At 35.2% G+C, this 17,500-nt stretch overlaps 2 protein-coding genes across 7 annotated transcripts in view; one reads left to right on the forward strand and one right to left on the reverse strand.

The window, feature by feature from the left end:
• LOC122254556 (diacylglycerol lipase-beta) overlaps positions 1 to 15,059 on the forward strand; it is a 43,196-nt gene extending 28,137 nt beyond the window's left edge. For 2 of the 5 annotated variants that reach the window (XM_086545279.1, XM_086545280.1), the window contains exons 13-16: positions 1 to 62; positions 639 to 773; positions 8,199 to 8,356; positions 8,561 to 15,059. The exon at positions 1 to 62 is cut by the window's left edge and continues 55 nt beyond it. In XM_086545279.1, the coding sequence (XP_086401405.1) occupies positions 1 to 62; positions 639 to 773; positions 8,199 to 8,356; positions 8,561 to 8,717 (512 nt within the window). In that variant the 3' untranslated portion in view covers positions 8,718 to 15,059. The remainder of the gene's footprint in view (positions 63 to 638; positions 774 to 8,198; positions 8,357 to 8,560) is intronic. The other 3 variants (XM_086545281.1, XM_086545282.1, XM_086545283.1) reach the window with 3 other exon arrangements.
• Positions 15,060 to 15,135: 76 nt separating this feature from the next.
• Positions 15,136 to 17,500, reverse strand: part of LOC122254555 (uncharacterized) — a 14,253-nt gene continuing 11,888 nt past the window's right edge. Inside the window, exons 1-2 of one of the 2 annotated variants that reach the window (XM_043018281.2) lie at positions 16,510 to 16,895; positions 15,136 to 16,102 (exon numbers count right to left, since the gene is read on the reverse strand). In XM_043018281.2, coding sequence (XP_042874215.2) covers positions 15,238 to 16,101 — 864 coding nt within the window. In that variant the 5' untranslated portion in view covers position 16,102; positions 16,510 to 16,895 and the 3' untranslated portion in view covers positions 15,136 to 15,237. Of the gene's footprint in view, positions 16,103 to 16,509; positions 16,896 to 17,500 lie in introns of those variants that run through there. The other variant, XM_043018282.2, reaches the window with a different exon arrangement.

Below are 17,500 nucleotides of genomic sequence, written 5' to 3' on the forward strand. Positions count from 1 at the left end.
ATTCCCTCCACGATCTTCGGTACAAGATCATGTGTGTTCTAAACACCTGCCGACAACCTAAGGTAATTAAGATTGCATTTATTTCAGTGTTATGGAGATCCTGAACAGCTTTATATGAATCTAAGGGAATATGTTTGGTTTTTGCATTTAATGCATTGCTGATAGTTATGATTTTTCTCATTATTGCTAATGTTATTAGCCTCAATTTTAATTTCAGCTGACATCCTTCTGCACAGAATGTAATATACAGCATAACTCTTTATTTATTATAATTCTTAGTATGTCCATTTATGAATTGTTCTACTGTCTCTTTGTTATTTTCTACATTATTATAGGTAACTGAAACCAGGTGTTGTCTTTTTTCTATATCATAAGAACAAAATACTCCTATGACACTTTTTTGTCTCTTTTAAGGGTTAAGTTTGTGTATACCATTTTAAGAAACTTTTTAATTTACTGATCCAAGATTGTACATTTATGATTGCATCATTTTTGTCATTTTCTTATAAGTTTTACTCAAGTGAATACACAATTCATATCAAGATCATCCCAAATATTATGCTGAGATAAATTTAGTATTGTGTATTATATTGTTCTGTAAATATGTATTTACACCTCAATCTCTGTCATGCCTGCAGTATCGTGTGCTGGCCCAGGGATGCTGGTATATGCTCTTCGGCATTTCCTCATCATCGCTGGATTCGGTTAGTACTATCGAGAGTCCATCGCAAGATCGTCCACTTCTTGCAAATGCTGCAAATGCCTATACTTATGTAAGTTCTGATTCTTTCAGTGCGTGGGTGAGCCTTAGGTCACTAGTCCTTTGCTTTTGAGCTGAAGAAGGTTGTCTTGGTAGTTGGTAGTTACAGTCTTTGATTTGCTGCTGCTGTTGTTGTAGTTGTTGTTACTATCATCATAAGTATTTCTGACATGATTTTCATCATCACCACCACATTATCCTCATGTTCTTGTCCTCATTGATGACTTTCCTTTTCTATACTGACATTATGTGTGCGGGCATATTGACTGGCAAAACAGTGTGTAGGTAATATTGCTTTCTTTAGGGCTGCAAACGATTTGCAAATATGCTAGACTGTAAGTCTTAGAAAAAATGAATATTAAATGTTCTGTAAGATACCCTCAAGAAATACAGAGATTAGGGATAAAAAACAGTGATTAACTGATTTGTGCATTCAAAGGAATTACTGTTTCTTAATGCAAGGACTTAGACATTTAGTTTTCACATGGCTGGCATTAATGCTTTCTGAGGGTCAGGCTAGCAAATCATCATCATTGTCATCGTCATCGTCATCGTCATCGTCATCGTCATCGTCATCGTCATCGTCATCGTCATCGTCATCGTCATCGTCATCGTCATCATCATCGTCATCAGTAGCAGTAGCAGTAGGAGTAGCAGTATTTGATGTAATAGTATTACTACTAGTAGTAGTAGTAACAGTAGGCGTACTAGAATAGTAGTAACAGCACCTTTTGTGATATTTTAGTTGTAGTTGTAAGAGGAATAATTGTTTTGATAGTACTAGAATTAGTAATAGTGATAGTATTATTATTAATTATAATAGTAGTAATAGTGCTAGTATTATCCTATAGTTATGGAGTGTGAATATGTAGATTAGATTATCATGCCACAGTAACAAATGGGCAGCAGTGTGTCCGATTCATGATGTACTTAGGCAACTGACTTTATATATAGGTAGCAATGACCTCTTGTGTAGATTCATGAAAATGCAGATTTTAATTGATAAAAGGCTTGAAGACAGCCCTCTGTGGACCAAAAGTTGTACACCCTACTGATCAGCTATATGTTAATTCAAAACATGTGAATCATATTCTGACATGATGTGCTTATAATTTCTGTTCATGATATTACGTATTCATAATGCTATAATAACAAATGGTATGACAGCTGTTTCTTATTTGCATAATTTAACTGGAAAACAGTTTTATATTATGTTGCCAGGGCATGGTAATTTAATCTTCAGATTTTCATGCTAATACTAGAAGTAGTAGTAGTAGCATAGTAAGAGTAAGAGTAAGGCATTATTATAGTTTGTGTTGTTTTTTTATTGTTCTTCTTATTACTTAACCCATTGCAGACGGAGATAAATTTGCTTGCCCAGCCTCCAGGATAGGTTTTATTTTAGAGAGAGACCGCTTGAAGCAATATAATTTGAATCATCCCACTCTCTTTCAGTCATTCATTGTAAAACTAGATCGTTTTTTGTGTTTTATTTTTTTGTGTGTTTTATTGAGTTTAGACACTTATATGTGCCATGTGACAGGCTCTGTCAGTGCTGCAGTTGACTAAAATTGTAGTATATTATCCATATTAGCTCATTATTTTCTTTATACTCAATGTGATAGAAGTATTGCTGTTTTATGGGAGGACAAAAGGCAACTTTATTTTTTCGTGTTTTTGTGCTGTCATGAACGAATACGAAACATATAACCCACTACAATAAAGATAATAAGAAGAGGTAGGGAAGAGGAATGAAACTTGTGCTTGTGACTGTGAGTGCCACAGTGAAAGGCATCCATATTGGCACAGGAGCACATTTTAGACACTGGGTATGGATTGAGTCACCTTCCTCTTCTCGTTTTGCCTGCACATCTTTCATCGGCGGTACTTTAGAGCAAGGGTTCATCAACTTAGTGTGTGCCATCGCTCTATACAGACAGAGACCGTGGATGGGTGCCATTCAAGGCTCTCTCTCCTGCTGGTGCTAGGAAAAAGTGGTGCCCTCTAGGTTTTGGACGTTAAGCTAGCACTATATTACGGTAATTATAGTAATTATGACTGTAGTAGCCATCATCACTCATTCCTTTTTCATGTTACAATAAAATAGCATAGTATTCCAAAATCCCCGAACGTCATGTACGTCATGACGCCCGTCGTCAGGCCAAAGTTCCTTCGTCATGTATGTCATGACACCCGTACGCAATGGGTTAATATTCTTAAAGTTGGTTTATTTCTGTTATTATTATTATTATTATTATTATTATTGTTATTTTTATTATTTTTATTATTTTCATTATTATTATTATTATCATCGTTATCATGATCATGATAATCATCTATTGATTATTTAGTATCTGTAAATTTGTCTCAATTTTGATTAATTTTATTTTTAGTGATTCATTTGGACACTTTTTTTTCTTTTATTTTTATTTTTATTTTCCTTCACCATTCATCTGCTTCTTTTTCATTTGTTATTTAGGTCCCTTTCATCTCCTTTTTCCTTATTATCTCAGTGCATGAATTGTTTGATTTTAAAATTAGAAATGTCAATGTAACTGGTATTTGCGGTTATTCATTTTTGTGCTGAACTTTGTTGCGCATAGCTTAACCCATTCACGCGGGTTGACTTGCTATCATGATCAGTGGTTTTTAGGTCAGATGCCGGAGATGAGATATTTAGTCAAGGCCGACGCGCCGGGTGAGCGGACGTACAGCGCTCACATGCAGCTAGTGCGCCCAAGAACCCTGAGGCGTTAGGCCTATGCTTTCAAATACCCCGGCATTCTGACTATTTAGAGCTGAAATAGCCCTGGCGTGAATGGGTTGAATGTCAAATAATTTGATATAAAGGTCGGTGTGTGGGTGTCTGTGAGAAGTTATTTTTGCCTTATACTTCATGTTTTTTTGTTGGATACTTATCTCGCCATCCTCTTTGTTGTTGTTCTCCCTTTTGTTTGGGAACTGTAGGATGTGCTCTCTCAGTTGATGCTGGGAGGGGAGGAGGGTCTAGGTAGGAGACAGGGATCCTGTGCTAGTCTGTGTATTTGTGGAAGGGAAGGGAAGGAGGAATTGCTTTCGCTCAGTGTTTTTCTTCCTGTGTCCCCCTCTGTTATTATTTTTCTCTTGGTTGTCATTCATTTGTGCTTGAGAGTGTGCTTTGTTTGTCATGCCCTCCCTATTCTTATGTGTTTTTCAAACCCTCAGTCACCAACCATACCTTTCCCCCATCTGTCCTGCAGTTGTGAGACAAAGAAAGTCTGCACTCACTCCTGTTCTTGCACTGCCTCCCTTTCCCTCACCCCCTGCCTTTCCTCTTGTACTGGTTGTGGGGCAAGACATTTTCTCGTAAATTATCACTGGTTTGGTAATGTATTTTCCTGCCTCTCTGTGAGGGCACATTCTCTGACAAATACTCTGATTCCTTGTCCGATATGACAGTGGGCTTGGGTATTACACCTCTTTCCTATTTTGTTGGACTTACTAGTAACTTTCTTCTCAAATAGTGGTCATGTTAGGAGTTTTCTATTACATTGGATTGATGGGACCACTACACAACTCTTCCTACTCCTTCCTTTCTTGTGATCTGGACTAAGGGGGCTCACATACCATCACCTCTTCCTGTCCAGTAATGTTTTTTTCTTTCACAATTTTCATACATCCCAGTGTGCTATGGGATAAGTAACATAATGGATACCCCATTGATCCCCTTACAAGGACAGATCTTGTTCTCAGAACTCCACACTGTGTAGTATCTTGTTTCCCCTGCCTCTGGTCCTGCATGTTCCCGTCTTGTTGAGTGGGATTCTTGACTTGTGTTGTGAACAATTTTCCTTGTGCATAAGTATACAAGTAGCATGTCTCTGTGAGTAGTTTTTCAGGTATGTTGCTGTAACCTGTTTAGTGGACAGGATTCTATGTTGTGTATGATTATTTCTCTTTCTTTTCTTTCATTTCTAGAAGAGGCTTGGGTAATTCTCCAGTATGCTTTTCAGATCTGGATTTAAAAGTCAATTTCATGCATTTAAACTTACTATGATTTTATCTCACCTTTTGTGCCTCATTTTATAAAGTGCTTTATTGTATCTTGTGCCACTACTTGGGCTCCACTGGTCTACTTACACTTGTTACACAATGGGCATGCTTGTTCACTCTTTGGAAATTCTGTAAGCAGGCCAAGAAGTATTGGGTGCCTCATTGGTAAACCATAACCTTGCTTTGCATCTACAGGATGTCCCATATGCAGCATTGACTGCACTCTGCTCAATCCTTGTCTCTTTAGCCAGTTCCTCTGAGCTGGTCTGTTGTTTTTAATATATTGTCTTTTGATTGTTACTATGTAGTGAGCTGCCAATTGTGTTAACCCTCTCTGGACGGGTGGTACAGTACTGTACCGCTCATTCAAAAGCCCAGTGGCCGGGCGGCACAGTATTGTGCCAGCCATTCAATTGATTTAGGCCTAATAATTCGAACGCCCCGGCATTGTGACATTCAAGGCTAGAATGCCCCCGTTGTGGATGGGTTAAGATGCTTATCCTATTTTGTTTTGATCTACATTCCTAATCTTTGTCTTTCCTTTTATTATACTTGACCACTTGTATTTGTTTATTGTAATGTTCTGTTCCTCTCCCTTCTTGTGTAGTATTTAACTATCCTTTACACCCTGACCTTGAAGGTCAAGAAAATAAGATCTGTAGTATGGATTCCCCTCTCTTCACATTGGCTCTGACAAGTATTGTTGCCTTTAGGTTCAATATTCTGTTGTCCCTGGTTCTTGGATGTACTGAAGAGCATTTGATGGATAAAAGATACTTAATCTAAATTTATCAATATTATCTTTATTGTCATTATTATTATTGTTATTATTATAATTATTATTATTATCGTTATTACTATTATTGTTATTACTATTATTGTTATTGTTATTATAGTTATTATTATTATTATTATTATTATTAATATTATTATTATTATTATTATTATCATTATTATTGTTTTCATTATTCTTGATAATGGTTTTCTTATTTTTATTGTTACTATTATTATTGTAATTGTTATTATTATTATTTTTATATTTTTTATTTATTTTTTTATTTTATTTTTTAATTCTTATTGATATTGTTATTATTATTGATATTTATAATTATTTTTTGTTTTATTTGGAGCATGCAAGTTTGATAAGTTTCTCTAGAGAATCAGTTTGTTAAGATAGTTTGAATAGGTCCATGTAGTGAACTATGGTGAGTATAATTTTTACTTAATCAAGTACATAGAGGTAATTGTATCTTCACTTGGTTAGTACTAATAGAACATCTGCTTCCAGAACTGTGAATGAGAGTTTAGTTTCTGAAAAAGAGAACAGAGGAAAACAATTGAAAGTGTGATATATCAGAAAATATCTTGAGAATCACTATCAGTAACATTTGTTTCTCTTCAAGCAGAAGTACCTTCACTTCAATCTTATACTTGACTGTATATATTTTGTAGTATACATTTTACTCTATCCACTCTCCTTGCATGATTTTTTTTTAGATATTGCAAATTATGAATTTCTTCTTCTCATTAGTAAGTTCAATCTATTTAGATGCATTTATTATACATGAGTGGAATTGTCACAATGTTTTGCAGAGAAACTGCCTCTTTCATAATCTTTGCTTTACTTCTCCCACCTGAAGTTCAACCCAGTTTTTGGATTTCATGAAGACCAGGTGAATATGATGTTGCCAGAGACACCTGTAGCCAGTTGCACTAGCCCTTGGGCAAAATTAGTGTGGGGTTTTGCCAAAGACACTGACATAGGAGAAATTCACATATGTTAAAGTCTTTTCTTTTTGATGATTGTAGAAAAAAAGAGAAAAAAAAATATTTGGAAGAGTAATGATAATTTATGACTAATTGGAATGTAGGTAGAGGGTTGAAAAAGCTTTCATGAGAGATGTAATGGAAGATTTATTGTGACCTAGTTTTCTGTGTTGTTTATTTGTGGTAATTAGATCTTAGGCGAGTAGTTTTATGATGATAGTTAGCTGTATTGATAATCACACATTTCTTGTTATCTCTGAATTGTGAGTAATGTGTACTTTTCTTGCTCTGTAAGCAACTCTTTATAACTGTTGTTGTTTTCTTATATTGTTCTTACTGTAAGTGTATAATGCTGTTTTGTGTGCATGGTTGGAGGTTCAGCCGTTTGATGCCAGGTGTGCAAATATACATGTACTTTTCAGAATGGTTTTGTTTTGTTATTATTTTTTCTTTTTGACATTGATACGCAAGCGCTTGGTCATTAATAAGTCAATTAGTAGGCTTATGCATTCTCTCGTGCTAACCCCAGACCTTGAATGTTTGGAAGGAAAAGTTAAAATTTTTATTAACCCGTCAATGCTGGGTGACATGATATCACGTCATGTGGTGGCAGAGCTTGCTGCCAGGGATGTGATATCACATCATGACTTTTCGTATAGCCAGCACGCTGGCTGATCGTGCACACAGCGGTTGGCCATGGCCAGAGTGGGTGAATTTCCCGAGGTGATAGGCCTGCGTGCTTGAAATACCCTGGCATTTAGACTGATTGCAGTCAAAACCGCCCTGTCGTTATTGGGTTAATATTATTATTGTTATTAGCATTTCAATAATGATAATGGTAGAAATAAAAATAGTGTTAGTAATGATGATAGTGATAATAAAAACAAATCCTGAAAATTCATGGAATGGGGTAAGCAGATAAGGTCAGGTTGGTCTACTAAATGGTGAATAAGTACTTGTGGAACTACCTATGTACATGGAAAAGGAAAAAAAATAGATAATAAAACAAAACTTACATTGGACAGTGCATTTACTCTTCTTTTCTGTGCCGGTGTATATCCTTTTTGTTTCACAATAGCATAATGTTCTGTTCTAAGGCACAACAAAGAGCATAAAGGAATATATAGCATGAAATGTAATCAAACAATAAAACAGATTTATTTTGCAATTTGTACATTTTCTCCTGTACAGTTGATATTGCTATTTTTTGTAGTGTCTTAAATAAACAGTTGTGAAAGGATAAAGGTTAAGAGTGTGAGTAACATTGTCTATATAGATATGTCCAATAATTTGTGCTTCGCAATGTTTTTTGCATGTATATTTCTTTGCATAGAGCTTTTGCATTATTGTTTTATTTCTGAACTTTTCAAATTTCAAGTCTTTTTATAAGCTGATCATCACTGTTTCATGACAGTGATTCGCTTCTCCAGTGCTTAGCATGCTTACATCTTCAATGCATATTTATCTGTATATGTACTTTAATGCTTTTTATATGGAAAAGTAGATCAAGTGTCTATCTTTTTGTATATTTTGAGTTAAATTTGTTTTTAGTTAATTCTTTGGTTAATCTGGTCAAATGGAGGTAAATACATGTTTGTGATTGCAACCATCCATAATGCTGTTTTGTCATTGTTTATAGCATTCACCCAAAATCATGCAGGAGAGCATGGAGGACGTGCGCGTGACCTTCTCAGATGATGACTCCAGAAGGTGTCAAGTGCCACGGCACACAGAGACGCCACTCTATCTTCCAGGGAGAGTCCTCTTTTGCAACCCTAGCTTGCCTGAGGAGGAAAGGTAAAGGCCTGGTGACTCAGAACAAGGCAGTGTAACTCATTGATATTGATATTGATATTAAGAAGATAATAGTGTGAGAAAAAAATGGCTTGGGAATGATATTAGTTGAAAAAAGAGAGAAAACTAATTATTTCGAGGAAGAATGATGTCAAGGGAAAAAAGTGTTGAGATGATTTTTAATATAAGATTTCTCTACTTTGTCAGACTGGATGTCGTAAGCAGCGAGTGGGAATACCGATGGGGTGACATGAACGAATTTACACAGCTGCTCATCTCACCCTTCATGATGCGACACCATCTTCCACAGGTGGTTTTTGCTGCCCTGGAGGATGTGGCACAGCAAGTGGCATCCCCAAGCTAACAAAGTTCCCCATCTTGTCTAGAGTTTAATGCTGGGTTTAAACGCGATTGAAAAATGTATGGAACCATGGATTGTATGCATTATGTTTTTGTCTCTCTCTCTCACTTTTTGACTCTTTGTCTCTCTCTCACTCTTGCTCTCTTTTCTCTCTGGTGGTTACAGAACAATGAGCTGTATGCATTGAAAAAATATAACATGCAGAGTGTATTGACACCTGTAATGCAAAAAATATATTTTTCAACATTTCTGGGGGACAAAATTTAGGATAATGAGGAGAGAGGGATGGTGATGGATTTTTGTTGTAATTTCTCAATACATGGAGATGTAAAAAATTAATTTTGACTCGCATATTGAATACAGTAATATAACATTTTCAGAGATTGGTCAGAGCACCACAGAAAAGAGATTTTCAGGTTCAACCCCTGACATATCCACATCTCAAGTCACAGGTATAGGTAGACACCTAGAAGAAACACAGGTGGCTAAATAACAAACTTTGCTATACATGTTGCATGTTTTGCTCCTCTGCAACAATATTGCATATCACGTATTAAGGTATACATTAATGACAATCTATTAGTGAATGAGCATATGGGAAATATGCTATGAATTCATATTTATTTATCAGATAAGAGATCATGTTAATGTCCTCTGGAAGTAGAAATGACAATAAGAACCCTTCATAGTGGTAACATAGATTATGATAGGATTTTGCTGGTAACTAATGGAAGTGTGGGATAACATGGAAGTCTACTAGAGTGAATAGAGACGAATGTTTATATTTGTACATCTAGTATATAGAATATTTATTGAGGGGAGGAGGACTTTGTAGCTCATAAATTAACCTGATGACTAGCCTCTAGCATGCCACAGCAAATCCTACTTGAAGCCCTTCCTTAATATGTATTGTGATAAATAGGTATAGTCACTGCCATTAGTTGGGATGAATCTCTGGCTATGAAGGACAGGGGTACATCCAAAAGGCTGATGTTCCAGCCAACCTTCATAAGGCCACTGTTTAGCATGAAAGGGGGGAGTTTTATGGATGACTTCACATTGAGACACACTGCAATGTCCTATCTTGGAGTAAAAAATATTCTGGTTGGATGAAGCTTCAAAATGCAACTCTTTTTAATTCCCATATGCATATGACCTTCAATGTCTCTTTTTAAGGTTGTAGGGTAAAGGGGGAAATGTGCTCACCTTGCTGTCTTTTTTAGTTGCACTTCCGAGATCAACTGTGGCGGAATTTGCTGTCGTAAATTTTCACACTACACCAAATATTCCTACCAAATACTGAATGTTCTCACTTGCTCTCTTATCATATTAGGTTAAGAATTCATTCTAATTATATTTGTTGTTGATTTGTTGTTTCACCTTTAATGCTTAGCAGGTAGACACAGTTTGCTCTTTTCTCTCAAATGTAATGATCCTCATTTACCGGAAGAAAGAACCAATTTCACGTTATCAAAGCATGACAATATTTTGATAGGGGTTGTACTCATTGAGTGATTCCTCCCGGCTGTTTTTTTCTCTTGCCCCCTCTTATATTTTTATCAACAAATAGGGCTTATAATGTTAAAGCAGTGAAGACTTTACCTAATGTAGGTTGTCATATTTATATTGCAAATTGAATTTTTGCAATTGGTGGTGATGGTTTGAAAATGCTATGATGCAAACAGTGAAAATATGAGCAGTAACAAAATTGAATATTTTTTGTGAAAAAAGGTTGCTGTAATAACAAATTTGTGAAAACAATGTTACAAATGAAAAAAATTAATAACACTCCAGTAAATGGGCTTCTCCACATTGTTATCACTTTTGTTTTGTTTACTTATTTATTTATTCAAGATTTTAATAATGATTTGGTTCAAGAATCAACGGTACCTATGTTTTACAGAGATAGACATGTGTATATACACATGTATTTTCATTTAGACATATAGACACATAGATGCAATAGGTATATGCAGAATAACACAGTGTTGTGTACATGAAAAGACATAAACACAGCATGTGTGTGATGTTCAGATTTACACAAATGCTGTATGTATATGCTTTATTTCTTAAGTTCATACTCTTGCTTTTCTATCTCTTTCTATGTTTATCACCATATCACCATAAAGTAATACTCATTTTTTCTTTGCTTTTTTTGAAGGGGGGGCGGCACTCATTCACTATCTCACTAACACACACACACAGTCTCTCTCTCTCTCTCTCTCTCTCTCTCTCTCTCTCTCTCTCTCTCTCTCTCTCTCTCTCTCTCTCTCTCTCTCTCTCTCTCTCTCTCTCTCTCTCTCTCTCTCTCTCTCTCTCCCCTCCCCCTCCCCCCCCCACCTCTATTCTGTTGCACTGTTTCTTTCAGTTATTATTTTGTATTATTTTGTTTGTGTTTGCCTGTTTGATGTAATCAAAAGCTAAGAATGTGGTAGGAAAATGTGTGATCTAAAAAGAATTAAAAAAAGGAAGAGGCATTTATAACAAAAGGGAGCATCCACAGCAATTATAATTTTTTCATCAGACTTGACATGTGTAAAATATACTTTTTTCTTGTTTAATTGTGATAGTGTTCCTCAATTGTGTGATGGTTATTTTTCTTTGATCTGTTAACTGACATATTCATTTGGAGATTTTTATATATAATTTTAAAAGATAAGATAAGTGAGAAAATCAATAATTATAATTATATGTAAGATGTATACTGACAGATAACATTAGACTCTTGATATTTGGAAGTTTGGAGTGAGAAAATAATTGTTGATTTTTCAGTCAGTGTTTGTTTATTTAGTAGCGGTTATATTTAGCAATTCCAACACGATCTCCTCTTATGGCAACGTTTGAAGCATTCCAGTAATCGTTAGTTTTTTTTTCAGACAGGATAATAAGCTGTCTTATAGTCAACGAAAAAGGGAATGTATATGAGGTTTATAGTGAAATTAATTTTATCTAATACTGGTACTACTGTGAATGGGATCATAATACCAAAAGGGTTTGTATACATATAGTACTGAATAGCACATATCAGTTTGGAGGGTATTTATGACATTAAGACAGAGAGAGAAATTGTATTGACAATTGAATAGCAGTTCCAGGATTTTATGTAAATGTTATTTTGTTTGATGACTAGTCAGAATTTGTTGAAGATGTTGTATATTAGATGTGAGTTGCTTCTCTGATTTTTTTTCAGGATAGAACTGCCCATGTTCCATGTTTATTACATAAATTAAGATATATCCCTAAGCTGTGTCTTTGTGGGATGCTGTTTTTGTGAACTAAAAATCTTTTTTAGATTATAAATGTAAATCTTGGTTTATATCCCATCACCCCAAAAAAACAAAAGTTTGGGTTGATTGGCAGGCCTTTTTATCATTATTTTATATGATATAAAAGAAAAAACAGAAAATGGCCCATCTTTGGTTGATTCATTTTGGGAGAGAAAGAGCTTAGGTTGAAGAGATATCATAAGTGTTGATATAATGACAGGCATCATATATGTAGATTGTAATCTGACGTGTTATAATGGCTGTGTGTGATAGTGCTTAATTATGTATCTCATAGTGAGAATTAAAACCAGTTACATTTTTTTTTTCCATTATAGTGAGTGCAACATACCTGGATGCTGGTCATCCTAACATTTTGAGTAAATGTTGACTGTATGTGACATTAGGTTTTCCAACTTTTTTTCCCCTAAATAAAAATTCTTTCTTTAGTTGTTTTTATCTGGTTAAAGAAAAGGTGTTGGTGGTTATTTGTTTTGTTAGAATTGGAGTACAAATCTTAGTTGAATGGAAAACACTCCGTTTGGTTCAGGTTGAAAATACTTCAGCTTTAATTTTTGTTGTATAGGTGCATTTTATTTTAGTACTATTATTATGGACAACCACCTCTAAGTGAGCTACCTGTAATCTGATTCACTTGCAAATCTTGGTTACTGCACTTACATCCTGAAGTAATGCATCTAAGGGAATAACAGTACCTACTGAAGACATCATCATAATTTACTTTAAGTACCTACTGACTGGTAGGAAAAGATCTGCTGCAAACTGTGTGAATTGCATTATTTGTACACCAGTTACAACTTGGTCACGGAATGCTTTGGCCGCCTGTTTGAAGACTTTCAAGCCAAGTTTGAGATGTTTATTTGTGGTCAGCTATTGACACCATTAGTGTTCTTGCTGCCAGGAACACATTAAGTTTCTACCAGAAAAATTATATGGTTATTATTTCAGCATCTTTGTATTGGTGAAATAACATCAGGCTTGTTAGTATAATGCTATGGGGATGGTTGTAACAATCTGCTGTATAATGTGACTACGTTTCAAGCATCAAGTTGTAAGTGAATACGGATAGAATATAAGGAATATAGTTAGGGGAAAAGTTTTTTTTAAAAGGCATTGTGAATTAGTAATATTTTCCAACTTTTGCTCATAAGTGATCCTTCTATGATATGGTATTTTCACTTGGTTGAAAAACCCACCATACAAGAAGTCCTTTATGATTTCATTTTCAGGTCTGAGGAGGAAAAGAAGAGGAAGGTATTTTCACTTATCTGGTATGCCTCAGGTCCTGATGTTGCCAAATTAGAGGTGGTTGACTTGCATTATAATGGTACTGGTGTTATGGATGACAATATTATGAATGTCAGTCATTGAGTGATAACATTGATGTTGTTTTTTTTACTTAAGAATACAAGTATTGTTTTAATTGAATGTTCTTTGGTTTAAAATTCCACTACCTGTATTAACAACTTCAGTCCCTCCAGTGAAGTAACTGTTTTATATTGTTGAAAGTATTAAGGTAAATCAGTAGGTACAGGTATTTCACAATTTTAGTAATAGTGGTTTGTATTCTGTAGTGTAAATTTATACTTGTAAAACATGATATTAGTTGTATTTAGAATTTGATATATAAAAAACATCTGTGGTATTCATGTAAAATGAATTAGAATGATCACTTTTGATTGCAAGGTGTTTCTATTGTGAAGTTTTGCATACAAAAGTATCTTCAGATATTATAGCAATATGTGTATTATACCTGATAATGGAAAATTTGCATGAGTGTCTTTTGTAATACCATTGTGACAACTTTATAATATAATATATATGAATATAATGAAAAATAAGAACTGATTATTTGAGAGAAAAAAGGGTACTTTTCAAAATAATAACATGATGTTATAATCATATGCCTTGTAATTGTTAAATTTCTCCTGTGGGACATAGAATGCAATCAGAAATGCATGTTCTATATATGCCGAATAGTCACTTTTGTTAGTTCTACTAAGTGCTGTGAAGGTTGGATCTTTATATAATAAAACAAAGCAAAGGAACTCTGCTTCCAGAATTCTGGATCTCTGTTAATACAATAGCTTCTCTATTGATTTGCTCTGCTAGGAATGTTGCTCAAATAGATCAGCTTTGTGTTGCAGATAACAACAGAAGTGCAGTACTTATTGTAGGTGATGTTAGAAGGACTAAATATTGATCATCTCATTCATTGAACAGGACTCCCATCTGACAGGAGATAAAATGGAGTCAATTTATCCTGGTTTCTTTTTCTTTTTTTTAATGAATGCCACTTAATAATTTAACAAGTTAGTAATCAAGAAAGCAAAGTTTATATCATGATATTATTTCTTTATACCAACTTTTTGTCATAAGTAAAAGAAAAGGGTCAAGCATGATTAGAGAAAGTCCAATATTTTGTTTTCTATTATTGTAATTAAAAAAAAAATTATCTCAAAAAATGTATCCCCTTTGCATGTAAATCTTTGGATTGTTTGTACTAAGTGATTTTTATAGTTAATACACATTTGCGTATTAATTTAACTTGTATCCCTGCCAATTATTATTTTAAATATTTTATCCTTTAGTTATTTATGCATGTGTAATTAATAAGTATTTTCCGTGAGAAACGGGTGAGGCATTGAGCCATGGAGAATGCAAGCATTATACATTTTATTAATGTTGTATTTACTGTGTTCTTGTCTTTTTTTTGTATTTAAGATTTTATTAGGGGAAAAGTTTAAACAGGACTATACATTAGATTTCTAATGTATATTATTTATGGATTAAGCTTGGAAGTTGAATATTTAAAAATGTTTGAGTTCAGTTAGGAACCAGTATTCATTATAGAACATAAGAAACATATTACAGGGCATATGAAAAAAATATATATACAAAGGTTGCTAGAAAATGTCTCCTAAAAAATATTGAAAATTAATAACGTCATCAATTGTTATATCTTCTTTGATAAGAATGGTAAAGATAGATATGTTATATGTCAAGATATGGAGAAATGTCTTGTGTTCTGTTTATATTTACAAATACATGAGGAATTTTGGTCATTGTTTTATTGCAAGGTCTATATGATCAACCTTTAACAAAGATTTAATGAATATAATAAAAAACAAAACAAAAAAATCTTACAAATTTTATTTGGAAAAAATGAATATTGAAATCAATGACTTATCACAGACAGTTGCAAACAAAACCATACTAATAGAGATAAAAGCAGCATCTTACTTATTTTTATACAATAAAATCTTATTATCACCAAATAATTTAATCTTTTTACTGCTTTCTACGAAAGGAACATTACTGGCTGTTCTCTTTTCACTGGGACCATGAGATTCACTTTCTGTTGGGGAAACACCCAAACTGTATCCTTGGTTATTTGTCTGTGTAACTTGTCCCTCAGACGATCCACTTTGAGAATCTTTGCTAGGCCTAATGTGCTCAGATATCTCTTGATCTTTGGCATCAATATGAGAAAGGTTTTCTACACTAATACCTCCTTCCAATGATCTTGAAGCTTGAGTGGCACTGTGGCTCTGCATGGGCCTCTCACCTGGCTGAGGCTTTAGCCGTGACAAGTACCTGGCTGAATTCCCATGTTGCGATGCACTCCGCTTTTTGGAAGGGTTGACTAAGGATGCGTCTTGGCCATACCTGGTCAGAGCAGCTATACTTTTCCGCCTCTCCTGCAACTTCTCTCTCGTGTCTTCCACAGACTCCAACTCCGGGGCATAAAACACATGCAAAACCCCTCCATAGAAAGATTTTCCGTCCAACTGCGCCTTGGCAAAGCGAGCACTCTTAATCCTGGCATACTTGAGCAAGAAAGCTTCCGTGTAGGCCTCGCCGGGGTAGTCCGCCAACTCCTGAATAAACTCCACTTGGCCGTACCTGAAGCACAAATTCTCGACCTCACTGGAGATCTTAATGGCAGGAATTCCCGTCAAAATAAGGAACTTTGACTCGTCATTCACTGTATAAACTTTAACTGCCGTGAGTTTCCTTCCCTGTCGGTATTTAGCTCTCGTGAGGCAAAATTCCATCTGCTCGTGGTGAGGCAGCTTCTCGACGGGTGCCGGAGTCTCCATACTGCAAAGATTGGTTAATGATAAGTCTTGTATCACATTTTCTACTCCATGGCAGTTTGTTTACACCCACCGTTATTTTCCCCGTGTAGGACACACCGCTAAGTGTTGCTAAAAGGAGAATGTGAAGATATGCTAACACAGCTATGAAATTACTCTAATAAACATATGATTTGACTTCATCCCAAACATAACATCAATAATGTATGTGAAACATTCCTGAAATATGACATTACATGAATATGATGCGCAATATGCTTCCTTTACAGTGTCCGTTACTCTTAGCGAAACGACCCTAACCGAATGAGTCAAATACAGTGTGTACAATGTATAAGAGCAATAGTTCAATAATTCTAGCAAATGCGATACTCTATAATCCTCTAGAAATATATGTAAGCACGTTCAAGTTACCGGAAGTTATGTGTGACACCTGTCACATGTTCATGTTATTCGTATCATTCGCTTCAATTTCTGCCTTCCTTCTTAAATTAAAGTAAACTACTAAAATGTACAAACAGATCAATTAAATCCCATGGAGATGCACTAAATAAGCCATGTCTAGATTGATAAAATGATATTCTTGGACAGAGTGCTACACTTAGCGTATTGCTTGCTGGATTAGCAATACTGCCTCCCCGAGTGCGTCGCAAATTCCCTGGTCATTCAAACCATTCAAGAAAAACATTGATCAACAAGGCTCAGAATGAAGTCAGACGTATGTCTATTCTGGCTATACAACGAAACTCATAATCCAATTCCTGTAGAAAAAAAAAAATCACGCCTCCTGCTGTGAAAATAACCGCGTTTGTTTACGCCGTGTGATCCTCCAGAAGGAACGACTCAAGTAGAATCGGATCCTCTCTAAATTCTCTAAAACAGACACTTTGATTCTTCATGAGACCCCCGATTTGATCGGTATTTGCGTTTGAATCCCTCGATCACCTGACATTTCTCACTCCCTTTACTTCACTTATAGTGTCGTTGCAGCCATGATGGTAGGCGTTTCTCGCTCTCCCTAACCTAGCTTTATTTGTTCTTAATTTGTGGCGGAATTACGCGTCGTTAGTGTATTTTCTTTTGAATAACGTGTCGGCAGTGTTTTTATACTTTTCTGAGTGTCGTCTAAGTACAACCTTTCTTTCCAGGACGGCATGGAAGAGGTTCTCCACAGCGAGACGAACGGGACGAAGGTAGAAAATAAATGGAACTTTTCAAGTTTTAACTTCTAGACCTTTTAAAGAGACGGAAAGAGGGGGGAGGATTCTAGTTAATATCCCCTTGGTATTTTTAAGAAGAGTATTGCAAAAGTTTTGTTTGCTCCAGATGAGTGAAAGAGTTACTAGTGTGAACCATAGGGTCATGTGAGCCTGAGTGACGTTTAATTAATCAACAGAATGATTCA

This window comes from Penaeus japonicus, unplaced genomic scaffold, assembly GCF_977035675.1.
Source record: "Penaeus japonicus unplaced genomic scaffold, GWHDUDI00000001_assembly GWHDUDI00000016, whole genome shotgun sequence".
NCBI lineage: Eukaryota > Metazoa > Arthropoda > Malacostraca > Decapoda > Penaeidae > Penaeus > Penaeus japonicus.